The sequence below is a fragment of the Citrus clementina genome, unplaced genomic scaffold (genome assembly GCF_000493195.1).
Source record: "Citrus clementina cultivar Clemenules unplaced genomic scaffold, Citrus_clementina_v1.0 scaffold_5, whole genome shotgun sequence".
NCBI lineage: Eukaryota > Viridiplantae > Streptophyta > Magnoliopsida > Sapindales > Rutaceae > Citrus > Citrus x clementina.
Window position 1 is genome coordinate 23025528 of NW_006262201.1, and position 26228 is coordinate 23051755.

At 40.6% G+C, this 26228-nt stretch overlaps 1 protein-coding gene across 1 annotated transcript; it reads left to right on the top strand.

Moving 5' to 3' along the window:
* The first annotated feature begins 10337 nt into the window (after positions 1-10337).
* LOC112098037 lies at positions 10338-12475 on the top strand. Its single transcript, XM_024183637.1, has 2 exons — positions 10338-11214; positions 11289-12475. Exons 1-2 carry the CDS (start codon positions 10338-10340, stop codon positions 12473-12475), a joined length of 2064 nt encoding a protein of 687 aa, XP_024039405.1.
* Positions 12476-26228: the final 13753 nt, after the last annotated feature.

The following is a 26228-nucleotide window of genomic DNA, read 5'->3' on the forward strand; positions in this document are numbered from 1 at the left end:
AGAAGCTTAATTAAGAACTTAAAACAAAAGAATTAGATTGAGAACAGTCAAGCCTTATTTTTTCAAGGATGGAGCTTATAAATCTTCAAGTACCAACATACGCTTGGCCCAATTGTTGTTATTAAAATTTCAATATACATATATAAGTATGATATAGGAAAAATTTGATGGTACATATGTCGGAATATACTAGTTCATGGGTGCATTTGATTATTGTTTCCATAAATTTGAACCAGGAAGGACGACACGATAAAATTTGATTTTATGGTATGGTTGATTTCATAGCTCATGCACTCATTTCTTAAGATAATCAAATTTTCTCTGGCATCTTTTTCAACTGTCGAAATATCAATTATGATCAATCAAAACGATTTCAAAACCTTTCATCGAGACATATTTTTAATACAATATTGTGAAAATTACACTAAAAATTTAATTTATTATATATTATTATCCAACGAGCACACAAAAATGATTTCGTACAAATCTAAAATACTAAGCAATTTTCAAATAGAATTTACCATGTACTAATAGAATTTACCATGTACTACAAGAAAATAGGGTATATGTGACCCCTACTGTGAATGCAAAAGCAGCCATTACGCATAACCCCGAGTTGCTTTTGTTACCCTTTATGTGACGGCCACACTGCTGTCACATATGTTACGAACCGCGTGACGGTGAAGAGCCGTTCGGTATACTAATATTTTAGAATTTTAAATTTATTTCCAGTTAGAAAACTATTCGCTGGACTCCGTGTTGCTGGCCACCATCGTAAACATAACTGGTTGCCAGCGAACGGCGTAAAACGCCGGCCATCTTCTTCTTCATTGTATTCTCCCTTCATCTTTTTAGGTAAGCTTGTGATTATGAGTTTCTTCTCTTACTTAGCTTGTAATTATAGATTTTGATTTTTTTTAATTCGTATTGTAGCCGTTATTGTCAATTTTTGTCCCGCCAGCAATATTTTTTTATTCCTACAAGTTGAAGCCCCTGTGTTCTTGTTCCATTGGTGAGTTTGCTCACTCAAATTAATTTTGTTCTGCGGAATTTACAAAGTTCAAATGGATTCATTTGAATTACTATTGAATTTAGCTTTAATTTCAACATCCATTCTAATGTTTTGCAATTAGATTTAATTTAATTTTATGTTTAAAGCTTCTACAATGAATAGCGGAGCTTGGGTTTTAGTTTCATTTTCTGGATAACTTGTTTTAGTTTATCTTGTATGCTCACCAAATGCTTGTTATATTGTCTGATAAGTTATATACATTGCTGATTCTACATTAATAATGTTACGTTGTATTTTCAGAAATTATAATACAAAAGTTTTTGCAATGGCGTGCATCTACAAACTGAATTGACTTGTAGAATAAGAGCTCGGAGTAGTGTTATGTTCTTGAATAATTGAAAGTTCATATTGTGTAAGAGCATGCAGATGTAAAGCATCATTACCATTTCTACAAAGTGCTTTCATTCTGTTCATATGCTCTTCTTGAACTTTGAAAGGTGCCTCGTTCAAGTCCTAGCTATAACTACTAGCTTTGATTAATTAAGTTCCTATACTAGCTGAAACAGATTTATTTAATTAATTAATTGTGTATGTACTAATTATATTGAAAGTATATGAATTTTTTTTTTAACATGAATGACTTCTAAATGACTTAAAAACCTAAAGGATGTGTGAAACAATGCTCATTTCATTTGAATGAGCCCATTAATACTTTTATGTCTATGATTTTCAATATTGGCTAAAGCATTTCAGTTAAGTGGTTTACCTAACAGAGAAAAAAATTTAATAGAAAACTTCAGAGTTCTAACAGAAATATAGTTCACTATGCAGATATAGTTATTTTACGGTATACAAATCAAGTTGTCCTAATCTCAATGTCCTATGACCGATTTTATTTTATATAGTCATTAATTTTTTCCTTGGTTTTTTGTGTTTATGAGTATGAAATAGTGGGATTTGGTGTACCTTAGCATCTTTTGAAAATTCTCTTTCAGTGTGGCCAACAGAAATATACATATAATCAAGTTTCTTAATCGTGTATATTAGTTTTGGGTATGAATGTTCCTATTCTAGTTCTAGGCAAAGCTTCTTCGTTTTGGTCTTCAGATTTCCAGTAGGTTAAGTTAATCAACTATCATAACTGGCTAGCTAGTTATTGTCTGCCTTGGCGCCATTACCCAGGCCATTATATTGCATAGCATAAGGAATAGTGATTAGGTGATTATTAGTGATTTGTTGAGCTTATTATCGACCAAACAAACATATTCGCCTTTGCCCACAACTTAGTTTGATTAGTTATTAGACCATAAAGAGCCTTGATCTATTCATTGGCTTTATTATTTTTATTTGGTTTTTCTTTCAACAATATTGTTGATTTCTTATAAAAATATTCATTGGTTTTTAAACACCTAATCATTGGCTATATGAAGCTAATTAAAACTGAGGCTTTGGATCAATTTCTTCTAACAAGATACAAATGAGCATTAACCTATCTCCTATGAGTAAATTTTTTTAATATCCTTGATTTGTAAGGATCTGGAGGCCTGAAATCCTCTAGATTTTTTTTAACACTGTCAATGTTCTTTTTATTCTGAGAAGGAAATAAAAGGTTTTATCTTTCATACCCAAATAGTAAGCTGGCCTTGTCTTAACATGGCCTCCCGAGGACTTGCAAGATTCATAGTGCCCCCCACCCCAAAAAATAAAAATAAAAAACACAAATAGGAAGATTTTGCAAGATTCACCACCAGGTTTTTTTTAATTTGTTAATTGTGTGTACGTGCTAGTTATATGTTGAAAGAATAGGAAGAAGTATTTCAACATGAATGACTTAAAACTTATTGCTCAGTAAACATAATCTGCATGTATTTATCGTTTGTATTTTTTATGGTTTTGCTAAAGAAATGATATGTGAAATAATGCTACATTGCATCAGGAATAAATTGAAGAGATTTATGATATTTATGTGTTATTCAAATTTCAGATTCAATTTTAAACTTTTGATACGTGCATTGAAAGCTTAGACTTGTTTAAGAAATTATTAATAGACACATGTTTTTATTAGTGTCATCTTTGGATGATAGTGAGGATCATATGTCTATTAATAATTCTTGAATTGTCCAGGCTTGGACAGTTTGGGAATGCATAGTTCACTCTGGTAGCTAGTAGCTGAAGTTTTTTCCCACGTAAAAATGGGTTTTTCAGTAGCTGCTCCTCGTGTTCTCTGGGTACGTACTAGGTGAATGGGTGTCATGTGTTGTTTTGGCATAACGCATAAACACTTATATAGCTATGTCGTGTGCTTGGAGAATTATAGGGAGATGGTGCCGAAATTTTTATAAACGTGGAAGAAAACTTTAGGTACTTGAGATTGAAGAAACTTATGCATTCTTGAGTGGGATATGTAGGATTACTTACCTTTTGTAAATATGAAGGGAATGTTGGATATATTGGGGATAGTGTAGGAGCTGAGTTGGATGAATGTAATTGGTGATGATTTTGCTGAGCTGACCTTGGTTTTGAGCTTGTAATTTTGTTTGTAAATGGAGTGCTATCTCCAATGTTGGTTTATAAATATGTTTCAGGACTTGCTGACCTAATTTTTTGTTTCTAGGTTACAGGCTTTATATATCTGTAATTGATGGCGAAGTGAAGTTCCCAGCACTTGGCGAGGATGTTTCTTTACAGAAGGTATTGGAAACTGTTTTTTACATTAATTATTGTTGTATATATACTTTGATTTTCACATCTTTTTCTCTGATTCTTGTGGCTTTGCTTGCTTTCATATATGTAAATTCTAATGAAATTAACCATAAAATTGTAAAATGATCTTTTTATTATATTGCAAAACTGTGCACACACGAAAATATATTGTTTAGTAGTAGAAATGAAGAACTAAAATGATTTACTTAACTAATTTTTGTAGCGCATTAAAAGGAGATAGTCATGGACAAGTGTTGGGTTGGTTTGCCAAATAGATATCCAAGTCATATACTGATGGGGATGAAAAATTTATAGATTTTGCATTTGAGAATGTTGTTGGTGGTACAAGAATTTAATATCCTTTTAAGAAGTGTTGTAATCTATATTTCGTTATAAGGAAAGTGGCTGATGATGATATGGTTGGAATGATACAATGCATCACGTAATCAAATGTTCAAGTTACACGCAGCATTGTTATGGACTATCAGTGACTTTCTAGCATTGCCAACTTGTCTGGGTGGAGTATTAAAGGTAAATAAGCATGTCTTGTTTGCCAACAAAACACTAGATCTAATTGGTTGATACATAGTAGAAAATTTTGTCACGTGGGTCACCGTCGATTTTTACCAACAAATCATAGGTTTCCAAAATATAGTGTCTTTTGATAAAACTAGAGAGTAGGGACCAGCACATTCTCGGTTGTCTGGATCTGAAGTGAAAAAGCAGTTTAATATACTTACTGAGTATAAGATTGAAGACTTGAAAAGAGGAGAATGAATAAAATGAGAGAAATGATAAGATTACTTGGAAGAAGAAAAGCATATTTTATGAACTACCGTGTTGGGAGTTCAATTTGATTCATCATAATCTTGATCTCATGGGCTGTTTTGATTTTTGTTATGAACTCAGATCAAAAGTTTAATGTGATCAAAATTTCTTAAAAATAGTGAAAACGACTCCTCCTAATAATATGGAAGATGGCTATAAAAGATAAAAGGAAAGGCTTAAAAAGAAAAGCCATGCCTGTCAAAAAAAAAAAAAATCAACAAAAATCAAAACGGTGCGTTTGAGAGTGTATAAAATACATTTAGAGTGGGAGTTGTGTTGTTGCTTGAAGGCAGAAAGATATTTGTCGACGAAGCCAAAACCAAAGATGAAGCCCATAAAGCTCAAAACTCCACCGGAGCAAATTCAGACAATTACGAGGGTTATGTTTGACATAGTCAAGGAAGACGGTCCTCTCACCGTTGCAGAAACTTGGGAACGCGTCAAGGTGTGTGTATCTGTTAAATTGAATTTCAACCGTTTGATCTGTAATTATAATTAATCCAATCGATCTGACCGCGATCACTGACCATAATACTAGTAGTTGTTTTACATTTTCAGCAGGCTAGAGCGGGTGGATTGACGGGCAAAAGCTCAGGCTCGTCTGCAATCACATGGGCCCTCATAAGCAAATCCTGTACACAACTTGGTTCACTAAACCCAACAACTTGAAGCAGCCAAAATCAGGGAATGATCCTTCTCCGTCACAACCCTAGCTGCCTTAACCTTGTAGTGACACGGTGAAGATGGAAGCCCCTCAGCATGTAAACTTTTCAACAGCGACAGAGCTCTTATTCCAGAGGCTGCACAGAAGAGCGACCTGAATCCTCTTCAAAATGTTTGTGAGATATTTGTCGACGAAGCCGAAACCAAAGATGAAACCCATAGATCTCAAAAACTCCACCGGAGCAAACTCAGAGTTACGAGGGTTATGTTAAATTGATTATTAATATAATAAAAATAACAATTCTCCATATGTTATTTCTTATTAATTCTTATATATAAATTAAATTGATAATTTCTTAAAAATAACAATTCTCCATATATAAATTAAATTTATTTTAATTTAATATATGTTATTTTTATATTAAATATATGTTATTTTTATTATATTAGTAATCAATTTAATTTATTTTTATTCTTGAGTAATGGATTAAATTTATTTAGTTTGAAGAGAAAATTTGACAAAAATTAAATGGAAAAATTGGATAATGAAGTTATATTCATAATTTTATTAATAATATAGGAATAAATTGAACAATGAACAATTATTTTTTAATATGCTATAAGGGTATAATGGTAAAATTATAATTTACTGTTAACAAATGGGGGTCTCAGTGTCTTTTTTGAAACATTAGGGGGTTTTGTGTCCCTTATTCAAACGTTGGGGGTCTCTATGTCCTTTTCCCAAAAATTTATAAACTGGAAATTTATAATAATCTAACTTATTCTCGTTACTATTAAAAAATAAGTAAACATATCAATAACAATATAGTTTATTATGATTATAATTCATTCAATTAAAATAAATAATTTATTCTTATTTCTATTCTCTATTCTAATTTCAGTAAATTTTGATTTTAGTTTATTTTAATTATTGATTAGTTGTAAACTTAACTGGAAATTTATTGCATATATTACGAGAAGCAGTACACACCAATGGTAAATTGATACATCGTTTTTGAGCTTAAGATAGTCAAATGAAAGAAACACAACGTAGGGTTCATGAAACACTTTCAAAGCTGCTGATGACTTAAAGTGAATAACCTCAGCATGTAAACTTAACTTCAAAGGACGGAGCACAAGTTTCACAGAAAAACAGCTCTTATTTCTGATGCTGCGAACACAGAGGAGTGACCTCAATCTTCTTCATCACTTGGGAATTCTGCAATTATAGAGCACGACATTGAGCATGAACTAGAAAAAATATTTATTTTCTACAATTTTCATATAATAATTCATATGTTTTTACTGTCATCACTTTAGAAAAAACTAATTTCTCAATGTGAAATGGCCCATAAAAAGTATTCTCATTTAAAAACTAAATTTGACAAACCCCTCGATTAAAGCAGGGGAGAGAAAAAAAAAAAAAAAGATCTGAAGGCTTTCCATGAAAATGTTGTCACTTTGGATGATATTTTCAAGGGATTTCATTCTAAAAATAAAATACCTGGGACCTTATTCTTCAAATTGACAGCTCGCCCAGTACTAAACGCGTATGAGATCAGTACTGGGACAAGTAACGAGACGACCCCTCCAACAGCTGAAAATAAAATTCGCATTCATCAATTTAAATTGAAATTCATATTATGAAATTAAAACTAATGATTAATGAATTTTCAAGGAATTTAATAAGATTCTCATATATAAACGTGATAAAAAATTCACTCATCAATAACAAATATTCTAACATTTTGTTGATGTAATTGTTGTATGGTTGTGTTAAGGTCATTATTAGACCAACGCAGTTTGTCATCACTCATTCCGTACCAGACGTTTACTCTCGGAGGCGTGATTGATTCTCCTTTGGTGAAAATCTTCATCTTCGGACAACCAATCACAGTAAGATATTCCAAAGATGGGAATTTGAAGGCGTAATTGCCAGAGGAGAAGCTTGTGAGACTATCTAAATCAAACAGGGACAACGTAGTCAGTTTGCTGAAAACAATCTCTTCTTTTAAATATGCTGTTTCATTTCAAGACTGGCAAAATTCATTGTGTAATCAAAGTTTTCAATGATCCAACTAATATATATATATATATGTATGTATATTCCTTCTCTAGTGCAGACATTCTCATTTTTTTTTTTCATGTGGACCAGTTTTTAGATCCCCTGGTTTAAAAGAGTTAGTTTTTAACTCTTTAAAACCGCATGGCTTCATAATTTATTTAAAAACTAACTCTCTTAAACCGCACGGTTTAAAAGCGTGTCCACATTAAAAAAAAATACGGACCCCCACACCTGAGAATGATTATATATATATATATATATATATATATACACACACGCTCTTAAACCGTGGGATTTGAAAGCTTCTCCGCATGAAGAAAGTAAAAAATAAGGGCATTCCCACTAGAAACAAACTCCATATAGGTATTTATTAAACCTCCTGATCTGTGAGTGAGGAACAACAAATATAATTGATAAAAAAAATCTAAAATTTGGTTTCATACCTTCTTGAACGAGAACAGGGGTTGTTGTGCCGGAATACCAAATTGATCATTCTCGTTATTCTGGGACAACGTTATTTTATCACAATTACAGGCCTCCAATGTTTTTTAGTGCTGGCCATTCTGAAGTATGCATTCCAGGGTATAAACATCTGAGTTCTGGTAGACCTTCGAGATTCAGAGTGGTCACTTGTGGAAAGACAAAATATGGGGTCACTTGATCTGCTCTGTCTTTGGAGATGATCTCTTGTAAACCCATACATATCCGTATCTCCAGGTGTTGGAGGTGCTCAAGGCTTTGGATCATAGAAGCTGAAAATATGTATTTTAATTTGTCACAGCCCCACACTATCAATCGTGTCAAACTTTGAAAGCCGCAAGTTGATTGTCATGCAAAATCTCGTCGACATTAATAGCATTCAGCTCCAAAGCCTCCAAATTTGGCAACACTACCTGAAGATAATTTTCTCTTTAGATCCAATATCCGTATGGAAAGCACTTGTTTTGACACAATATCCATATAAGAAGCACTTAATTAAGAGCTTAATTAGCGAGTGTATGAGACTTTTTTTTTTCAAATGCCAGTGCATGATAGAACTAAAAAAAAAAAAGAAGCATTAGCCTACGTACCTTCTCGTTGAAAAGCAGAGTTGACGTTTCCGAACTGATCTCGTTGGAACTGGCTGTCAATTCCTCTTGCGACTCTTGTCTGTTTGGTGATGTGGAAGAAGTCTTCACTTCACCGCAAAACCTTGTAACCTTTGGAAGCTTTCCCAGACTCAAAGATCTTAATTGACCAAACTCTATCTTCCCATCAACATCAACATCAGCTTCTCCTCCAGTTGCAAAAATCTCTTCCATGCTGCTGCAATTGATAACTGCAATCCTCTCCAGTCTTGGAAGGCATTTTGTACTACTAGAGAGCCAGAAGATATTACTCAACTCATCACAATTTTCTACTTTTATGGTTTTGAGTTCATTGAAGGACTCTATTTTGAGTCGATCAATACATATCCTCTCCATATTGATCAAATTTTGAAGAGTATGGGACTCCAAAAGAGGAAAGGCGACACATGGTTCTCTCTCCATTGAATCGACGATACACAGGAAGTCTGGATTATTTTGAACATGGAGATGCTTCAATTGTGAAAAGCCCTCAGTGTCCAATTCTAAAACAACATTCTTGATTCCTTGCAACTTATCCAAACATAAGTATTCAACGTTATTGATGCGCTGCAACTTCTCGGAGCAAATGGCCATAGAATCAAGCTTGAGCTTCAATGTTCTTAAACTCTCATGATTACTGATCATAAAGTGCTGCCGACTTTCAAACCAATCATTATGCTGAAATCTGCTCGCCCTTGGACCGACCAGATTCTGTCACCAACGTTTGTGTTATCAACTGTCACTCGAACCACTGGGGTTGGAATCGCCCTTCCCTCTCTCACTAGACCTGCGTTCAGCAAAAACGGATCAGAGACGCCGGTGGTTTTGCCGGCGTAAACCCTCCGATGCCTAAGTTAGCACAAGGTGTTTACGGGAAAACAGTGTAATATGGATTTAAGAAATTTGTAAGGAAATGGCCTGGTTGCAATTTGGCAGCGTTTCCCCTCTCTCAGTTTTTCTGTCCTGTCTTCTTCGATGTCTTTCTCTTTTATAGCCGCCCTTTGTCCCACGTTTTTCGTTTGCCCCTTATCCCTCCTTTTTCGGGTGGTGGTAGCCCCTCATGGGACTCTAACTGCCAGATTGTGGGCAAACGTGGATCTCGCGTGTCCTTCAACCGCTCTGGGAGAAGCGCAACTACCGCGATTTTGTGAGATCGTGTTCCCGCTTTCCTGGGGATGAGTATCGGCTCGGCGTATATTTATGGTCGGTATGTTTTCCTGGTCGCATTCATCTCGGGTCGGCTCTTGTTTAACCCCGTGTTCTGCTCGTACCATATAGCTGGAACGATCCGTGCCGGGGTGGAACCAGTAACATGGCCGACCTGGTGCCTTTATGTACTCAACACCAGTCCCCCAGTTTCTGGTCTGGCGAGTGAAATGAGTTAAGAGTAGAAACTGATGGTCAAATCTCACCAGCCCGGGGAGCTTCTCGTCTGATCCTCTTTTTATTGAGACGGGCCTGACCTGATGTACCATTTCTCTACTGAGGAGACTCCGACCTGAGCGTGGGCCTAAGTGAACCTGCCCATAGCATATCTGGGCTTACTTCTAACCTGGCCTCTTGTAACGGTTGGTGATGTGGCATCTCCAGACTCTTCGTATTTGAAATTTGAAACGACGGGCTATCCGTCCTCGATATATGGGGGGTGAGCTGGCATATCCCATCACTGAAATGCTTCCATTTCCCCCTTTTCGTTTCAAATCCCTAGACTGGAGTCATCATTATCTTGCTATTCGTTTCTCCGTCGTCAACCAAATTTTCTCTGAACTTTGCTCACACTTCCAGCGTCCGGAGTATCCATTCGCCGGGTGTTTTCTCTGTCACGGCGGCGCTATCAGTGTCAGTCTATTCCAGGTATAGTCTTTAACCTTTTCCTCTGGTTGTTGTTGATTGGGTTCTGTGTTGCCTTCTTTGTGTCCATATACTCGAGTTTTCTCTGTTTTCTTTTGGGGATTTCGGTATGTCGAATCGGAAGAGGAAGTTAATTGTTGATGAGGGTGATGAAGAGTCAGGGGACTCAGGCCTCAATGTGCCAATACCCACTGATTACTTGGGCCCCTCCAGTAGTGTAGGTCCTTCCCATGGCAGGGATACCCTTGAATACCCACGCCCTTTGGTTATCTCTCCTTCCCCCGAACTAGAGCTTGTAGGGAATAGAGGTGGACCTGCGTCGGGCTCTGGTGAGAATCACAGTTCTGGTGGGGTTGGGGTCCCTGAAGGAGTTAGTGATGGTGAGGGAAGCGGTTCCGGACCAAGCAGACCTGCTCAGAAAAGGAAACTAGGCCATAGGGTGGAGGCTGATTCCTACCCTATTGATTTCATGGCTTGTGCCACCACCCCCACCGATCTATTTAAACTTAGGAATCTCTACAACATCCCCAACGATGTTCTTCTTGTAGTCCCTGGGAAGGGTGACGTTCCTAGTCGGCCTCCGCAGGGGTATGTGACGATGCACCTAGAGAGTTTTAAACTAGGAGCTCGGCTGCCCCTTCAGCGTTATTTTGCCAAGATATTGGGAGGTATGCACCTGGCCCCAGGTCAGCTACACCCGAACGGGTGGAGGGTTCTATCGGCTATGTTTGTGTTGTGGGAGAGGTGCGGGTTGGAGGAGCCTTCCCTTGTTGAAGTGAAGCATTTGTATCAGCTGCGGAGCAGCCCAAGGGAGGCGGGCTGGTACTACTTCATGTCCAGTTCTGCAAAGAGAAAGCCAATCACCGGTTTCCCCTCCTCGTGCAAGAATTGGAAGAACAAATTCTTCTTTGCTGGGGGAAAATGGTGTTCAGCACTTCGTTCGTTGGGTGGTGATCTTTACCTACCAACGCAGTTTGTCACCCCAGGTCGTTCATTTTTTGCCTGTATTCTTTTTCGAACTGCCACTTATTGGGTTCTTTAACCTTGTTTGTTATTTCAGAGTCATGGGGTTTGATCGGGGGGCTTGAAGATCGACCCTTGCTTCAGGTGGAAACTGCTCTGGTGAACGCTTCTACTTGCCAAGACCTCCTGTCTCCAACAAACTTGGTCGGTTCGGGCCTAGTGGATATAGCCGCTGGAATGGATAACAAGATCCTCAGCGCGATGAGCAGGAAGCGTGGTCGGGCCCCGAGCAGCTCCAGCAACCCTCCTCCTCCTCCGAAGAAACCTACCGTCGGTCCTTCCAAGGCGCCTGTTCCTGCTCTGCCTCCTCCTCCACCTCGTAAGAGTGGTGGGGAGAAAACCTCGGACAAGAGTCCTGAGGTCAGCTTGCAATCTGGGGACCGATCTTCTCCTCTCCCATCTCGGGATCAAGGTGATTACCTGAGTCCATATCAGAAGGATTATAAAAAATCGGTTGGGCCTAAGATGGTGAAGGACATCGAGAGCATGAGCCTCTCCGAGTTGGCTGCTTCTGTTCAGAGAGTCTCCTTTAGGCTGGCCACAATGGTCTCGTGCTACAAGACCGGGTCCGCGCGTCATGAGAAGAAGCTTCAAGCTAACAATCAGGAGTTGAAAAGGAAAGCTGAATCTGCTGACCGCTCCAGGGAGAAACTAGCCGAGCTGAACAAGCATATTATGGAGCTGGAGGAGAAAGTTGCGGTTGCTGAGTCCACTTCCTACAAGCTTGAGGGCGAGTTGAATGATCTGAAGTCCGATCTTCAGGCTACTCAAAGTGAGAGAGATACTCTGAGGACCGCCCTTGAGGGAGAGATCAAATCCCTGAGTGACCAGCTGGCTGAAGAGAAAGGCAAATCTGCTGATGTAGATGATCGGCTGGATGCTGAGTATGACTCCGGGGTTGCTTTCAGCTATAAGTGCATCATGTCTGTGCTCACGGAAGAATACCCCGAGCTCGATATGAGCAAGCTGGAGACTGGGGTGGAGAGATATATGGCTGGGGCCGGCCAGGGAGATAAGGAGCAGGGTGAGCAGGATCGGGTGGAGGTTCCTTCGGGTGGGGTGGAAGAGGGGGATGCTGGGGGACGCACTTTCGAAATGGGTCAAGGGTCCATGCCTCCTCCTCCCGGTATTGCTGATCTCCCACCTCCTGATGTTGCTGATCCCTCACTTCCCGGGCTCGCTGATCCTTCAGCCGCTGGAGCCGTTGACTCTGCTAAGCTTTGAGCCTATTTTTGTATAGACTCTAGATTTGCATTTGTTTTGTAAACAATTGAACATTTATAAAAAGATTTTTAAATGCTCTTTATTTGCTTTCTTGTCCGGTTTTTGCTCATAGATTGTATCTTAGTTTTGCCTTTCGTAGGATTAACTGCTGGTCCTTCGTTGACCGAGCCGAAGTAGGCATTTGCTTTAGTAGATTTCTTGTAGAGTTAGCTGCTGGTCTTGCGTTGACCGAGCAGAAGTAGGCACTTACTTGCCTTGGTAGAATCTTCGTAACTTTAGCTGCTGGTCATTCGTTGACCGAGCCGAAGTAGGCACTTGCCTTAGTAGAGTTTTCGTAGCTTTAGCTGCTGGTCTTTCGTTGACCGAGCAGAAGTAGGCACTTGCCTTAGTAGAGTTTTCGTAGCTTTAGCTGCTGGTCTTTTGTTGACCGAGCAGAAGCAGGCACTTTGTTGCCTTAGTAGATATTTTGAAGCTTTAGCTGCTGGTCTTCGTTGACCGAGCAGAAGTAGGCACTTGCCCTAGGAGAGTGTTCGTAGCTTTAGCTGCTGGTCATTCGTTGACCGAGCAGAAACAGGCACTTTGTTGCCTTAGTAGAAATTTTGAAGCTTTAGCTGCTGGTCTTCGTTGACCGAGCAGAAGTAGCACTTGTCTTAGTGAAATTTTTATTGATCTTGCTAGCAGGGGGATTTCATGCTGAATTCATCTTTATTGAAATTTGAATGTATTACAAAAACATAGAATATATGCATGTGCGACAGGCCATCAGGCATTGTAACAGAAATAACTTGCCAGAGTGAGGATTTAATAGAGCATTTTGCTTACTGGAAGTACTTCTTCAGGTGTTCGGCGTTCCATGATCTCTTCACGTCTCGTCCGTCTTGGCACGCTAATTTATATGCTCCTGGTCCAGTGGCTCGTATCACTCGGTATGGGCCTTCCCACTTTGGGCCAAGAGCGCCATGGTTAGGATTCCTGGTGTTCTGGTTCACCTTCCTAAGTACCCAATCTCCTGCTCGGAACTGCCTCACGCGTACATTCTTGTTGTAATAACGCATGACCCTTTGCTGACATTGGGCCACTTTCTGCGAGGCCCCTTCCCTTTTCTCCTCCAGCAGGTCTAGGCTTAAGCAGATCTGCTCGTCATTTTGCTCCTCAACGAAATGTTCCGTTCTATGTGTCCCCACTCCAATCTCTGTTGGGATTACCGCCTCATGACCAAAAGCTAAAGCGAACGGTGTTTCTCCTGTGGCGGTTTTGTGAGTTGTCCTGTAGGCCCACAGTACCCCTGGTAGCTCGTCAACCCAAGCTCCCTTCTTCTCCCCCAATCTAGTCTTTAGGAGCTTCTTTATCACCTTGTTGGCTACTTCCACTTGCCCATTTGCCTGGGGGTGTGCGGGGGTGCAGAACTTCAGGTCCACCCCCAGGTTTTGGCAAAATTCCCTGAAGTTGCCGTTGTCAAATTGCCTCCCATTGTCTGTGATGATGGCGTAGGGGATCCCATATCTGCAGATGATGTTTTTCCAAATAAAATCTGTTGTCTTCCTCTCTGTGATCTGGCTGAGGACTCCTACTTCCACCCACTTGGTGAAGTAGTCTATTGCCACGATTGCATGTGTCGCCGCTCCTCGTCCCTTTGGTAATGGACCAATCAAGTCGATTCCCCATTGAGCGAAAGGCCATGGGGATGTCATAGCCGTCAGTTTCTCCGGTGGTTGTGCAGGAACCTCGGAGAAGCTTTGGCATGTTTTACAATTCTTGGCCATTCTTTTGGCATCCTGGTGCATGGTTGGCCAGAAGTATCCTTGCCGAAGTGCCTTGAAAGCTAAAGTTCTTGCTCCCGAGTGATTGCCGCATATTCCCTCATGAATCTCTCTCAGCACATAATCCGCCTCCTCATCATCCAAACATCTCAAAAGGGGTAAGGTGAACCCTCGGCGGTATTGCACTCCATCTAGTAGCGTGTACCTCGCTGCTCGGCATTTTAACTTTCTTGCTTGCCTTTTGTCTTCCGGTAAAACTCCATCGCGGACATATGCGCGAATCGGGTCCATCCAGGATTCTCCAATATTTACACTCATCACCTCTGCTTCTTCCTCAATACTTGGTGAGGTCCTTACCTCTAGTGGAACTGACTTCGGTAATTTTGGATCTGCGATGGCTGCCATCCTAGCCAGCATATCGGCTCGGAAATTCTCATTCCGGGATATCTGCTTTACCTCCACTACTTGGAAAAGCCCAACCATCTGCTTCGCCTTCTTCAAATAAAGACCCATCTTCTCTCCCCTCGCTTGAAACTGACCATTGAGCTGATTACACACCAATTGGGAATCTGCTCGAATTTCTACTCTCTCTGCTCTGAGAGCGTGTGCAAGTCCGAGCCCGGTGATAAAGGCTTCGTACTCAGCTTGGTTGTTTGTGAGCTGAAATTCGAACTTCACCGCGTATGTTACCTCAGTTCCCTCTGGGCTCCTTATTACAACTCCTGCTCCGGATCCTTGCTCACTACATGATCCGTCAACCATTACCAGCCATATCTCCTTTGAATCCTCGTGCTCTACCGGTTGTTCCTCTTGGACCTCTTCCCCCGGTTCAACACGGTCCACCATAAAATCTACCAGGGCTTGGGCCTTGATTGCTCCTCGGGGCCTGTAGGATAGGTCAAATTCGCTCAGCTCCACGGACCATTTTACTAACCGACCAGACGCATCTGGTTTTTGAAGTACTTGCCGAAGTGGCTGGTCAGTCATCACAATGATCTGGTGGGCTTGGAAGTATGGTCGGAGTTTGCGTGCTGCCATTATCAAAGCCAGCGCCCACTTCTCCATTAGTGGATATCTGGTTTCTGCGTCCACCAGGGCCTTGCTTGTGTAGTATACCGGGTGTTGCTTCCCTTCTACTTCCCTGACTAAGACCGAGCTGGTAGCCTGCTTAGAGATTGCCAAGTATAAGAGCAGCTGGTCACCCTCTCTCGGAGTTGATAGTAACGGGGCGTGGGCTAGATATTCCTTCAGCTGTCCAAATGCCTCCTCGCATTCCGGTGTCCATTCCATCTTCTTCCCTTTCTTTATGACTTGGAAGAAAGGGTGACATTTATCAGTGGCTCGCGAAATGAATCGGTTCAATGCTGCCAACTTCCCCGTAAGGCTCTGCACCTCCTTAGCTGTTCGTGGGGACTTCATTTCTATCACCGCCCGTATATTTTCTGGGTTGGCTTCAATACCTCGATGGCTCACCAGGTATCCCAAAAATTTGCCCGAGCTGACCCCAAATGCACATTTCTCCGGGTTCAGCTTCATTTTGTACCTCCTCAGCAATTCGAAAGTCTCTTTTAAGTGCTTCACATGGTCTTTCGGTTCTCTTGACTTGGTGATCATATCGTCCACATATACTTCCATAGTGCGACCGATCAATGGTTTGAAGACCTTGTTCACTAACCTTTGATAGGTAGCTCCTACATTTTTCAGGCCAAAGGGCATCACCCTGTAACAAAACAAACCCATGTTAGTTATAAATGTGGTGCTCTCCTCATCCTGCTCGTTCATGGGTATCTGGTTGTATCCGGAGAAGGCATCCATGAAACTGAGTAGACTATGACCCGCGGTTGAGTCCACCAGCTGATCTATTTTTGGTAGGGGAAAGCTGTCCTTCGGGCATGCCTTATTGAGGTCCGTGAAGTCTACACACATTCTCCACTTCCCATTGGCCTTCTTTACCAATACCACATTGGAAATCCACTCCGGGTACTTAGCTTCCCTTATAAATCCTGCTTTCAGCAGCTTTTCCACCTCGGCATTTATGGCTTCGTACCTTTCATGGTTGAAGCACCTCATTTTCTGCCTCACCGGCTTTGCCCCTCTCTTGACCGCCAGCTTGTGACAAGCTATCCCGCGGTCAATACCTGGCATATCCTCATGAGACCAAGCAAATATGTCTGCATGGGACTGTAGACACTTCACCAGCTCTGTCTTTATTTCTCTACCCAATTCTGATCCGACCTTTACAACTCTGCTAGGGTCGCTCCTGCTTACAACAACTTCCTCCAGCTTCTCAACCAGTTCCTGACTACCATTTTTTGAATCCCTTCGGTTATCTAGCGAGGTAACTTGCAGCGTTTCCTTGGCCGCTGTAGCATAGCAGCTCCTGGCCATTCTCTGGTCGCCCTTTACTACACCCACAACTCCATTTATTCTGTACTTCAGCGCCAGATAATGCGTTGACATTACACATTGGCTTATCCTCATGAACGGTCTCCCCAATATCATCTGGTAAGGACTTCTTTCCTCTACCACTACAAAGTCCAGCATCATCGTTCTTTCAAGTGGCTTTGTCCCTACAGTAATCGGGAGTTCAATGACCCCCATGGGAGTTAACCGTCCCCCTCCAAATCCCTTCAAGGATGTATTCGTTCGCTCCAGCTTTAAATCTAAAATCCCCATATCATCTAAGGCCGACTTAAACAGAATGTCTACTGAGCTGCCCGTATCTACCAGTATTCACCGTAATTCTGTACTGGCCACAAATGCTTTAATCACCAGCGCATCCTCGTGAGGGTATAAAATGCCTTCTTCGTCGTCCTCTGTCCACATAATAGGAACTTGCCGCACTTTTTCCCTCTTGGCTGCTGGCAAATTGAAAAGCACTTCTTTGCTAGTCAGGGCGTATCTCCCATAGTTCTTCCGTGCCCTGTTTGAATCCCCGGCCAATGTTGGCCCTCCTGCTATAACTTGGATAGTCGGCTGTTCTTGTTCCAAACCCCTTTCAACTCCTTCATCCTGTGCATATTGCGACTCACTGACGGGGAACACTCCATCTACGTACTCATCCAAGTATTGGTTCCTCACCAAATCCTCCACCTGAATCCTTAGGTCACGGCATTGGCTGATAGTATGACCGTGAGTGTTGTGGAATTTGCAGAACCTGCTCTTATCACGCCGGTGAGCGGGTTTCGTTATAGGGGTCGGAGTATACAGCAGTCCTCGTCCCTCGATCCTTTCGTATAGTTCCTCCATGGAGATTTTTAAAGGAGTATATCGTCGATATGCCGCGCTCTGGTCAACCAACTGAACTGCTCGGCTATCATGGACATCACTTCGGGCTGGTATAGCCGGTAACTGCTCTGGTCGGCCAGACCTGTGATTGGTCGCGTTTACCTCTCTGGGAGTGCGGTGGTAAGGGTGGGCAGTCACCTGCCTGAATTCTCGCTGCCGCTCTGGGATCGGGGGGCGCAGAGGTTGAGCCCGGCTGTGTTGGAACTGTTGTGCTCTCTGAGCTATGGGGTAAGGGCGAGACCGAGCTGATATTCCGCCCATCCCCGAAGATTCTCCAGTTCGCTTTCCCGACCCGCTCCCTTTCGGGGCTCTCCGTTCTCTTCGCCTCAGCTCTTCCAGCTGTTCACTTTTAATTCTTGCTGATTTTTCCTCTTCGATTTCTATGTCTCGTTTCGCTTGCTCATACCCCGACGAGTAATTCTGTACGAGGGGGCTTCTTAAGTTATACCACAATCGGCCGATTCTTACACCTTCTTTTAATCCCCTCAACGCCTGCGGGTGATTAAAAGCTCCCAAATCCAGCACGGCTCGGTGATATCGTTTTACGAAATCGTGAAGGGATTCATGCTCCTCCTGCTTCATCCCCATCAGCTCCATCATGTCATCCTCTGGGGCCACCGCCCCTCGGAACTGCTCGGCCAACTCCTGGCACATCTGCTCATACCCCTTTATTCCTCCTCGGGGCAGCTTGCGGTACCATTCTCGGGCTCGTCCCTCTAGTGTCAACGGGAACACCCTGCATCTCTGAGCTGGTGTCAGCCCCTGCACACCCGTCATGTCGTTGAAACGCTCAATGTGCACCAACGGGTCACTTCGCCCGGAGTATTTAAGGTCAGGGAAGCGGAAATCTCTTGGGATTATGGTGCTCATGATCTCAATTGATAACGGAGATTCTTCATCTAGCATTATCCTCCAGCTCGGGGGCTTTCTCTTGCCCTGCATCTCCTCTATCACCTGCGCCAATCTGCGCACCTCCCCCTCCAATTCTATAGCGCGATCAGGGTCACGTGCAGCTATCTGGTCTCTCTCCTGCTCGACGTTCTGCAACCGTTGTCTGAGCTCTCCTTCATCAACACTGGCCCCTCGGCCATTTATTTCCAGTACCCGTCCGGGGCGAGGTTCGTCTCTCCCTTCATCCACGTGTTCCCCTGGGACCCGGCCAGTACTTCGGTGGGGATGCACTCCATTAGGTTGGTCTGCGGGTGGAGGGATTTCCCCGACCCTACGCCCCCGGAGACTGGGTTCTGCTCCAACTCCATCTCTTCCCACGGGGGTTTCATAATCCCTTCTCCGCTCGTCCCTCAGCTCAAACAATACGGCCGCGAGAGTCTCCATTTGTTTCTCCATCCGCTCCAGTCTATCTTGCATCATCCTCTCTCGGGCTTCATTTGCTATCTCCCGTAGAGTGATTGTCTCCACCGTTTCATTATCCTCCCTTACAGTATCCTTTCTTGACGCATCCATATCTAATCGTTCGCTACTTCTCAGGTAATTACTAACTTGGTGGTAGCTTTTTATTCAGCTCCCCACAGACGGCGCCAAAATGTTGATGCTGAAATCTGCTCGCCCTTGGACCGACCAGATTCTGTCACCAACGTTTGTGTTATCAACTGTCACTCGAACCACTGGGGTTGGAATCGCCCTTCCCTCTCTCACTAGACCTGCGTTCAGCAAAAACGGATCAGAGACGCCGGTGGTTTTGCCGGCGTAAACCCTCCGATGCCTAAGTTAGCACAAGGTGTTTACGGGAAAACAGTGTAATATGGATTTAAGAAATTTGTAAGGAAATGGCCTGGTTGCAATTTGGCAGCGTTTCCCCTCTCTCAGTTTTTCTGTCCTGTCTTCTTCGATGTCTTTCTCTTTTATAGCCGCCCTTTGTCCCACGTTTTTCGTTTGCCCCTTATCCCTCCTTTTTCGGGTGGTGGTAGCCCCTCATGGGACTCTAACTGCCAGATTGTGGGCAAACGTGGATCTCGCGTGTCCTTCAACCGCTCTGGGAGAAGCGCAACTACCGCGATTTTGTGAGATCGTGTTCCTGCTTTCCTGGGGATGAGTAACATTCTTGATTCCTTGCAACTTATCCAAACATAAGTATTCAACGTTATTGATGCGCTGCAACTTCTCGGAGCAAATGGCCATAGAATCAAGCTTGAGCTTCAATGTTCTTAAACTCTCATGATTACTGATCATAAAGTGCTGCCGACTTTCAAACCAATCATTCTCAATAACCAGGGTAGAGTCGAATGATGCATCTCCTATTGATATATCAAACCTTTCCAGCTTTTTGGAAAAAAAGCCATCCGGTAAAATGCTATCATTTTTAACATCTATCTAAGGTGGTCAATCGCCTCATATGCATCAATTCGTCGAGGGTGGCATTACTTCTTTCACTATTGGCCTTTTCAACTTCCCATTCAATAGGGGAATTACCCATATACAGTTCTTCCAATCGAGTGAAGCTTGATAAGACGTTGGGCACAATAAATTTTAGTTGCAAACAATCTGTTAAATCTAACAGCCTTAACTTAGTCAGTTGACCTAGTTCGCCAGGCAACCGTACAATATCAGAATTTAAAAAGCTAAGGATTTCTAGATTCTTCAACTTTCCAATTATGGCTATGTCTCCCAACATGCTTTGATCTAGACAGAGTGTTTGAAGATTTGCTAGAAGACCGATTGAAGATGGCAATGAAAATAATCGCATTCGTGTCAAATCTACAACTCGAAGCTTTTTCAGCCCTTTGAAAATGTTGTCAGGAATATTGACCTCAACAAAAGTGTTTTGGGAAATATGTAAAAATTCAAGTTGCAGACATTCAAATTCCTCAGAAACTTCATGAATGCTACTATTTAGTAAAGAGATTGCATAGCATTTTTTAAGTGCATCCTCATCTGGCCACTCCCACACAGCCTCATTTCTCACCAATAAAGCATGTTGGTCTCGATTTAAACTTTAACTCAATTTGAAAAACTGAGCAAGTATGCGTTACAGGAAATCAAAAAAGCTCCACATACCCAGATCATGATCTCACGTTGAATCCAGGTGGGAGATATATTTATGATCAAGCCCAACATCGAAGGGGGCAAAAAAAAAAAAAAAAAAATCTACCAGACATATGATCATATTGACCACGAGCTTCATACGCCGTGGATTTATTAACAAAAGTGGGAATTAATTAATCATGAGCATGTGTTCTAGTTAAGTCAAAAGAGAGACTTAATTAAGAACGCATATATAATTCATAATCAGCACATAAAAAGATCACTAGTGCTTGCCCCTCCTGCCCTTGCCGTGCTTGCCGTGCTTGCCCCTGCCCTTGCCCTTTCCATGCTGGTAGTAGCCGCCGTGCTTGCCGTGTGTGTATGCACCGTGAGCTCCAGGATATGCGTTATTATCTGCAACAAAATAAGAAATTAAATCATAAGCTTATAATTAGCTCGCTCGCTAAGAGTGATTAAAATAATACCGTGCGGAACGGATGGGCCAGGATATCCCGTTGGTGTGTAACCACTGGCGAGTGCTGCTCCTGTAGGCGGGTAGCCGGCACCGGCTGGGGCAGCATGATCAGCACCTTCCATGATTTTGATGATCACCTAATAAATAATAACTTGGTCCAAAATAAACAACAATAAATAATTGTGATTAATAAAAAGTAATATATTCTCTAATTAAAACATTAATGATCATTGGAGAGCAAGCGAGAAATACTTACTGAATGCGATGGGACAGACAACATCATGCATAGAGAATTGTTCATCTTCAACGAATTTGGCTGCCCGGTCAATGATGCCGTTAGCACTAACCAGCCACTTCTCAACCTTCTCTTCAATCTCTTCCCCTTTTTCTTTTGCCTCTGAAACTCTGCGCCGAATGCTCGTACGTTCAACCTTCAACTTCTCCATTTCCGTCTTGAGATTCTCAAGGTTGGCATTGTAGTTCCGCTTGCGCAAATAAACAAGTTGGCGTTCTGTTGGAGGAGCCAAGCATTTTACAAGTTCCAAAACGAGAGTAACAATGATTTCCAGCATCTTGAATCCTGACAACAATGTAGAAGTGAAGAAGGCCAAAGGACAGTCAAAACAGAGAGACAGCGTTACGACAAGCAGTTATGGAGCTAAAAATAAATAACAAACAAACAGAAGCAAAGTGTTTTTCGAATGAGAAGAAGGAAGCAAGAAAAACTTAAAACTAGTATAATAAATTTATACTAAAACTAGTATAGTAAAACAAGAAGTCAAGAACCAGCAACTTTTACACACAAAATAAAACCTTAAAACTAGTATAATAAATTTATCATCAAGTTGCAGCCTTCTTATTCAACAATTACAGCATTATCTTGAGCTCTGTGTTTCTTTTTTTAAAATTATTCAAAAAAATCTGCATTTGTTTTTCAAGGATAAAAATTATATTTTTGTCTCATATAATATAAAATTAAAAAAAAACAAACATATATTAAAGGTCTGTTTGGGATTATTTTTAGAGGCTCAAAAGTAATTTTAAAAAGTTAAATGCTAATTTTGGTATTTAATAAAATTTTTAGAAGTCACCTTTGGTAAAATCATCAATCCTACAACAAATTTTGAAAGCAAATAGTTTTTCAAATTTTTATTTTGATAATTAATTTTATACTTAATATAATTCCATATACATCCCTACATATATTAATTATCCTTATTAATTAGAAAATAAAATTATTAACTTTAAAGATATTATCAACAATTACATTGAGATAACAAACTAAAAATAAAATTAATAATATAAAATATTTATTTTAGTAATCAATTATTATACTTACAAGATAAAAAATATTTTATTTAAATGTTTATAAATGTACAAATAAATTTTATTTAATATTATATTCAATTTAGTCATTTACATTGTCAATAGGACTTCTAAAAATAAATTTTCCTAAATGTTTAACTAATTCTCTTCATAGTGATTATTTCCAAACATAACTACCAAAAATTACTATAATAGATACAACATTACCAAAAAAATATTGAGATAGATTTTAATTAGGTAATTGACTTAATTATGAATCAATTTATTATTTCCATATGTGTTATCCATATGTGTTATCAAAACCAGCTCAATAATGAGATCACTCTTTTTCTTAAATAAAAATATTTGTGCCAAACAATTGTTGCAAAATTTCAAATATAAATTACAAACAACAAAATTTTCTAAAATCATAACAATAATTTATGTTGTGAATACATGTAACGAAACCACATTGAAATTTTATTGTTAGTAAAATTGTTTTTCACGCAAATGCAGTGACGGATTCGGTTTCATGTCTCACCCTCAATAACTTAATTTTCATATCTAACAAATCATCCATATTATTAACAATATCATCACCAACCATAATCTACCTAAACATAAACTAAACATAACACATACATATAACTATATACATACCGAATCAGGAAAACAATGAAAGCTACACGTATCCGGCTCTACAATTCCTTCTTGATACCCTTGTGCTTCTAAAATAATCAACCAATTATAAAAATTAGCTTAGGTGCAACTTTACCCCTTTTTTTGGGAAACTTAACTATAAATAAAGTATACAAATCTCTAAATTAACTTCGTCCCCATGAAATTCGGCATAAATAGAAATAGAATTATAGAAACCTTACTACCTTTTATGAGAAATCCAACTTATATATTTGAGACCTCTCTCTCTAAGCACGCGCTTCCTCTCTCTGCACACTTTCCACCTTTAAATTCTCCTTCACTAAGTTTACCTAAAAGAATTTAGCGTTCTCCCAGTTTCTTTCGCATTTTTCTCCGTGAAAATTGGTGAAAAAGAGAAAGTGATTTGATTATTTTAATGTGCGACAGATCTGGTTTCCATCTCTGTAATATAAGTGTATCAAAACGAGGTGAACAACTCTTTGTCGAGTCAGTCAAATATAAAAGACAAATTACGAAACCAAGCAGAGCCAAAAAAAAAAAAAAAATTTCCAATTAAATAATCATCAAGTCTTTTTCAATTAAAATCGGAGGTGCAGAACAACTGTCAGGAGATAATCATTGTTTATGGAGCCATATTATATTTTCGATTAAAATAGTTGCGCGTGAACAATTGGCAGAATTCGTATAAATTGTTTTAAGGTCTATTATAATTAACATTTAACAAGTGGAATGGCCAATGGATGAAGAACCACTATAATTAGGGGGGTTTTGTGTCCCTTATTCAAACGTTGGGGGTCTCTGTGTCTTTTTCCCATGAATTTAAAATGCTAAAGAAACTGGGAAAATTTACAAAAATAACCATAAAATTTTTGTTATTTTTACAATTAACCCTCTCAACTTTTTTCTATCAACATTAGCCAAACACGTGCTTTTCTCCCCAAATTACCCTTCTTTACAAACCAAAAGCAACATTCTTTCTCCCCTTTCGTCAAACAAAGGCAGCTTCCACTCTTGAATCATCAACCAACGACAACGGCAAAAGGCAACGATAAAAAGTGAAATCCGATCATAATTTATTCGGATCCAACACTAATCGGCATCACATAGTGGTATGAGTTATTTTCTTGCTCGTGAGTTTGCCTGTCGCACCAAAAGCCAGATTCATTATAATTAACTATTAATTTGATAGGGCTGAAATAATTTATTTTTTTATAATTTCAGGCTTAATGGATTCAGTTGTACTTGAATTGTGTTACGATGGTTGTTGGGAGACATTAGAGGATGGGCGTATGGAGTATGTCAATGGTAAAAATAGAGCTTTTTTGGTTGGAAAAAATTGTCTTTTTGATCAGTTATTGGCAAGAGTATACGATGTGTTACAAATTAATCCTAATGAATATAGTATCACAATGAAGACAACTTTGAGGTCTAGTAACACATTATATCATGTATGTGCACTGCCCATGGATATATTTGATGATGAAATGGTGAGGGTTGTGTTACATATGGCATCCGACGTAGCTAATTTTGGATGCATTCCTATATTTGTTACCACATCACCTCGAGTTCCGAGTGGAGGTATTGAGCCACATGTCGATACAGAAACTTCGTTTAGAGCAAATATGTCTAGCCTCGATAATGAAGAAGAGGTGTTGCCAAGGACAATATCACTGCATCAATATTACTCTCCAATCCACGACAATTATGACAACATTGATGATGACGGCGTTACGTTACAGGATGTTAGAGCAACGGTATTTCCAATAACGACGTCGTTGGAGCAACGGTATTCTCCGTATCACAATAATGATTTTCGGGACAATGATGATTTTCATGATGAGACAGAGGGGGATAATGTTTGTGCAGAACCTTCTAATAATATGAGGGGCACTCATTTCAATAATGATGGTGATGATGGAGGAGCCGGTCCTTCGAATGTTCCGTCGTTTCAGCATGAGGATGAGTGTGAAGACAATACTCCTGCGAATAATAGAGGCAATAGACCTATTCTAGCAATGGTTCGATCGAGAAGGAGAATTGACCCTCTCACAAGTCTTGCTCCAACTTTGCCTTCGAACATGGTTGCTCCAAGTTTTGTTAGCAGTTGTGACTCAGATGATATCAGTGTCGGTAAGCTATTTGCTGAGAAGAATGAGTTTATATTACAACTACGCAAGGTTGCCTTTCAGGATAAGTTTGATTTCAAGATTGCACGGTCTACTACGACACGTTTCGAGGCTCACTGTAGTTCAGAATCATGTAAATGGCGTATTCGAGCAACTAGATGTTCGAACGAGGAAAATGTTCCTTGGGTGGTGCGGAGAATTGATAATGTACACACTTGTCATAATGAGGTGTTGGTTGCTGGATGTCATCAAGTCAGGAGCCGGGTTGTCGGTCATATTATCGCAGATAAATATATTCAAGTCAAGAGAATTTATACTCCGAATGACATAAGAGCATATATGCAACAAGAATACGGTGTTCAGTTAACATACCAGCAGGCATATCGGGCGAGAGAAGTTGGTCTTGAAATAGTTCGAGGCAACCCTGCAGAGTCATACAACTTGCTCCTTAAATATTCTCGCGTACTAACTGCAGCGAATGAGGGTACAGTCACTCACATCGAGCTGGTGCGACAGCCACGCCTGTCGCACCAAAAAATTGGTGCGACAGGCGCGCGCTGTCGCACTTGATCTGGTGCGACAGCGCCTCTCGCACCAGATTTGGTGCGAGAGGCTTGCTGTCGCACCAGATTTGGTGCGACAGTGGGGCACGCATGGGCGCGCGCGCGCGCCCTGCCCCCCTCCCTCTCCACCCCCAAAATTAAGCCACAACACTTTAAAATCGAAAAACAATACTCCCAAACACCACCACTACCACCATTATTCTCAAGCTATAATTATTATTATTCTAAAATCTCATTTTAAATTAATGAAAATAAGAAAAATGACTAACCTAGGTTTTGTTGAAGGTTGTAGATCGTAGATCGGATGCCGGTGAGAGATGGAGCCACCGCCGACGAGGGTTGATGTTGCCGCCGATGATGGGAGTTGGATCGGTTTGGGAGAGATGAGTGAAAGGGAGTGTTGGGGAAGAGATGAGGGAGGGGTATTTTGGTCTCAAAAGTTGTTTAATGGCTAATGTTGATAGAAATATTTTTGGGGGGTTAAGATGAAAAAAATCAAAACTTTTATGGTTATATTTGTAAATTTCCCAAGAAACTGACATCAACGCTAAACGTGAATCTGCAGCCCTTGCCTCAGTGTCTTTCAGGCGTTAC

Bases quoted from the DNA above. Each gene is read 5' to 3' on its own strand.
- LOC112098037 (XM_024183637.1), top strand. From the start codon at position 10,338: ATGTCGAATCGGAAGAGGAAGTTAATTGTTGATGAGGGTGATGAAGAG. The intron at 11,215-11,288 runs GTCGTTCATTTT...TTGTTATTTCAG, and splicing joins AACGCAGTTTGTCACCCCAG to AGTCATGGGGTTTGATCGGG.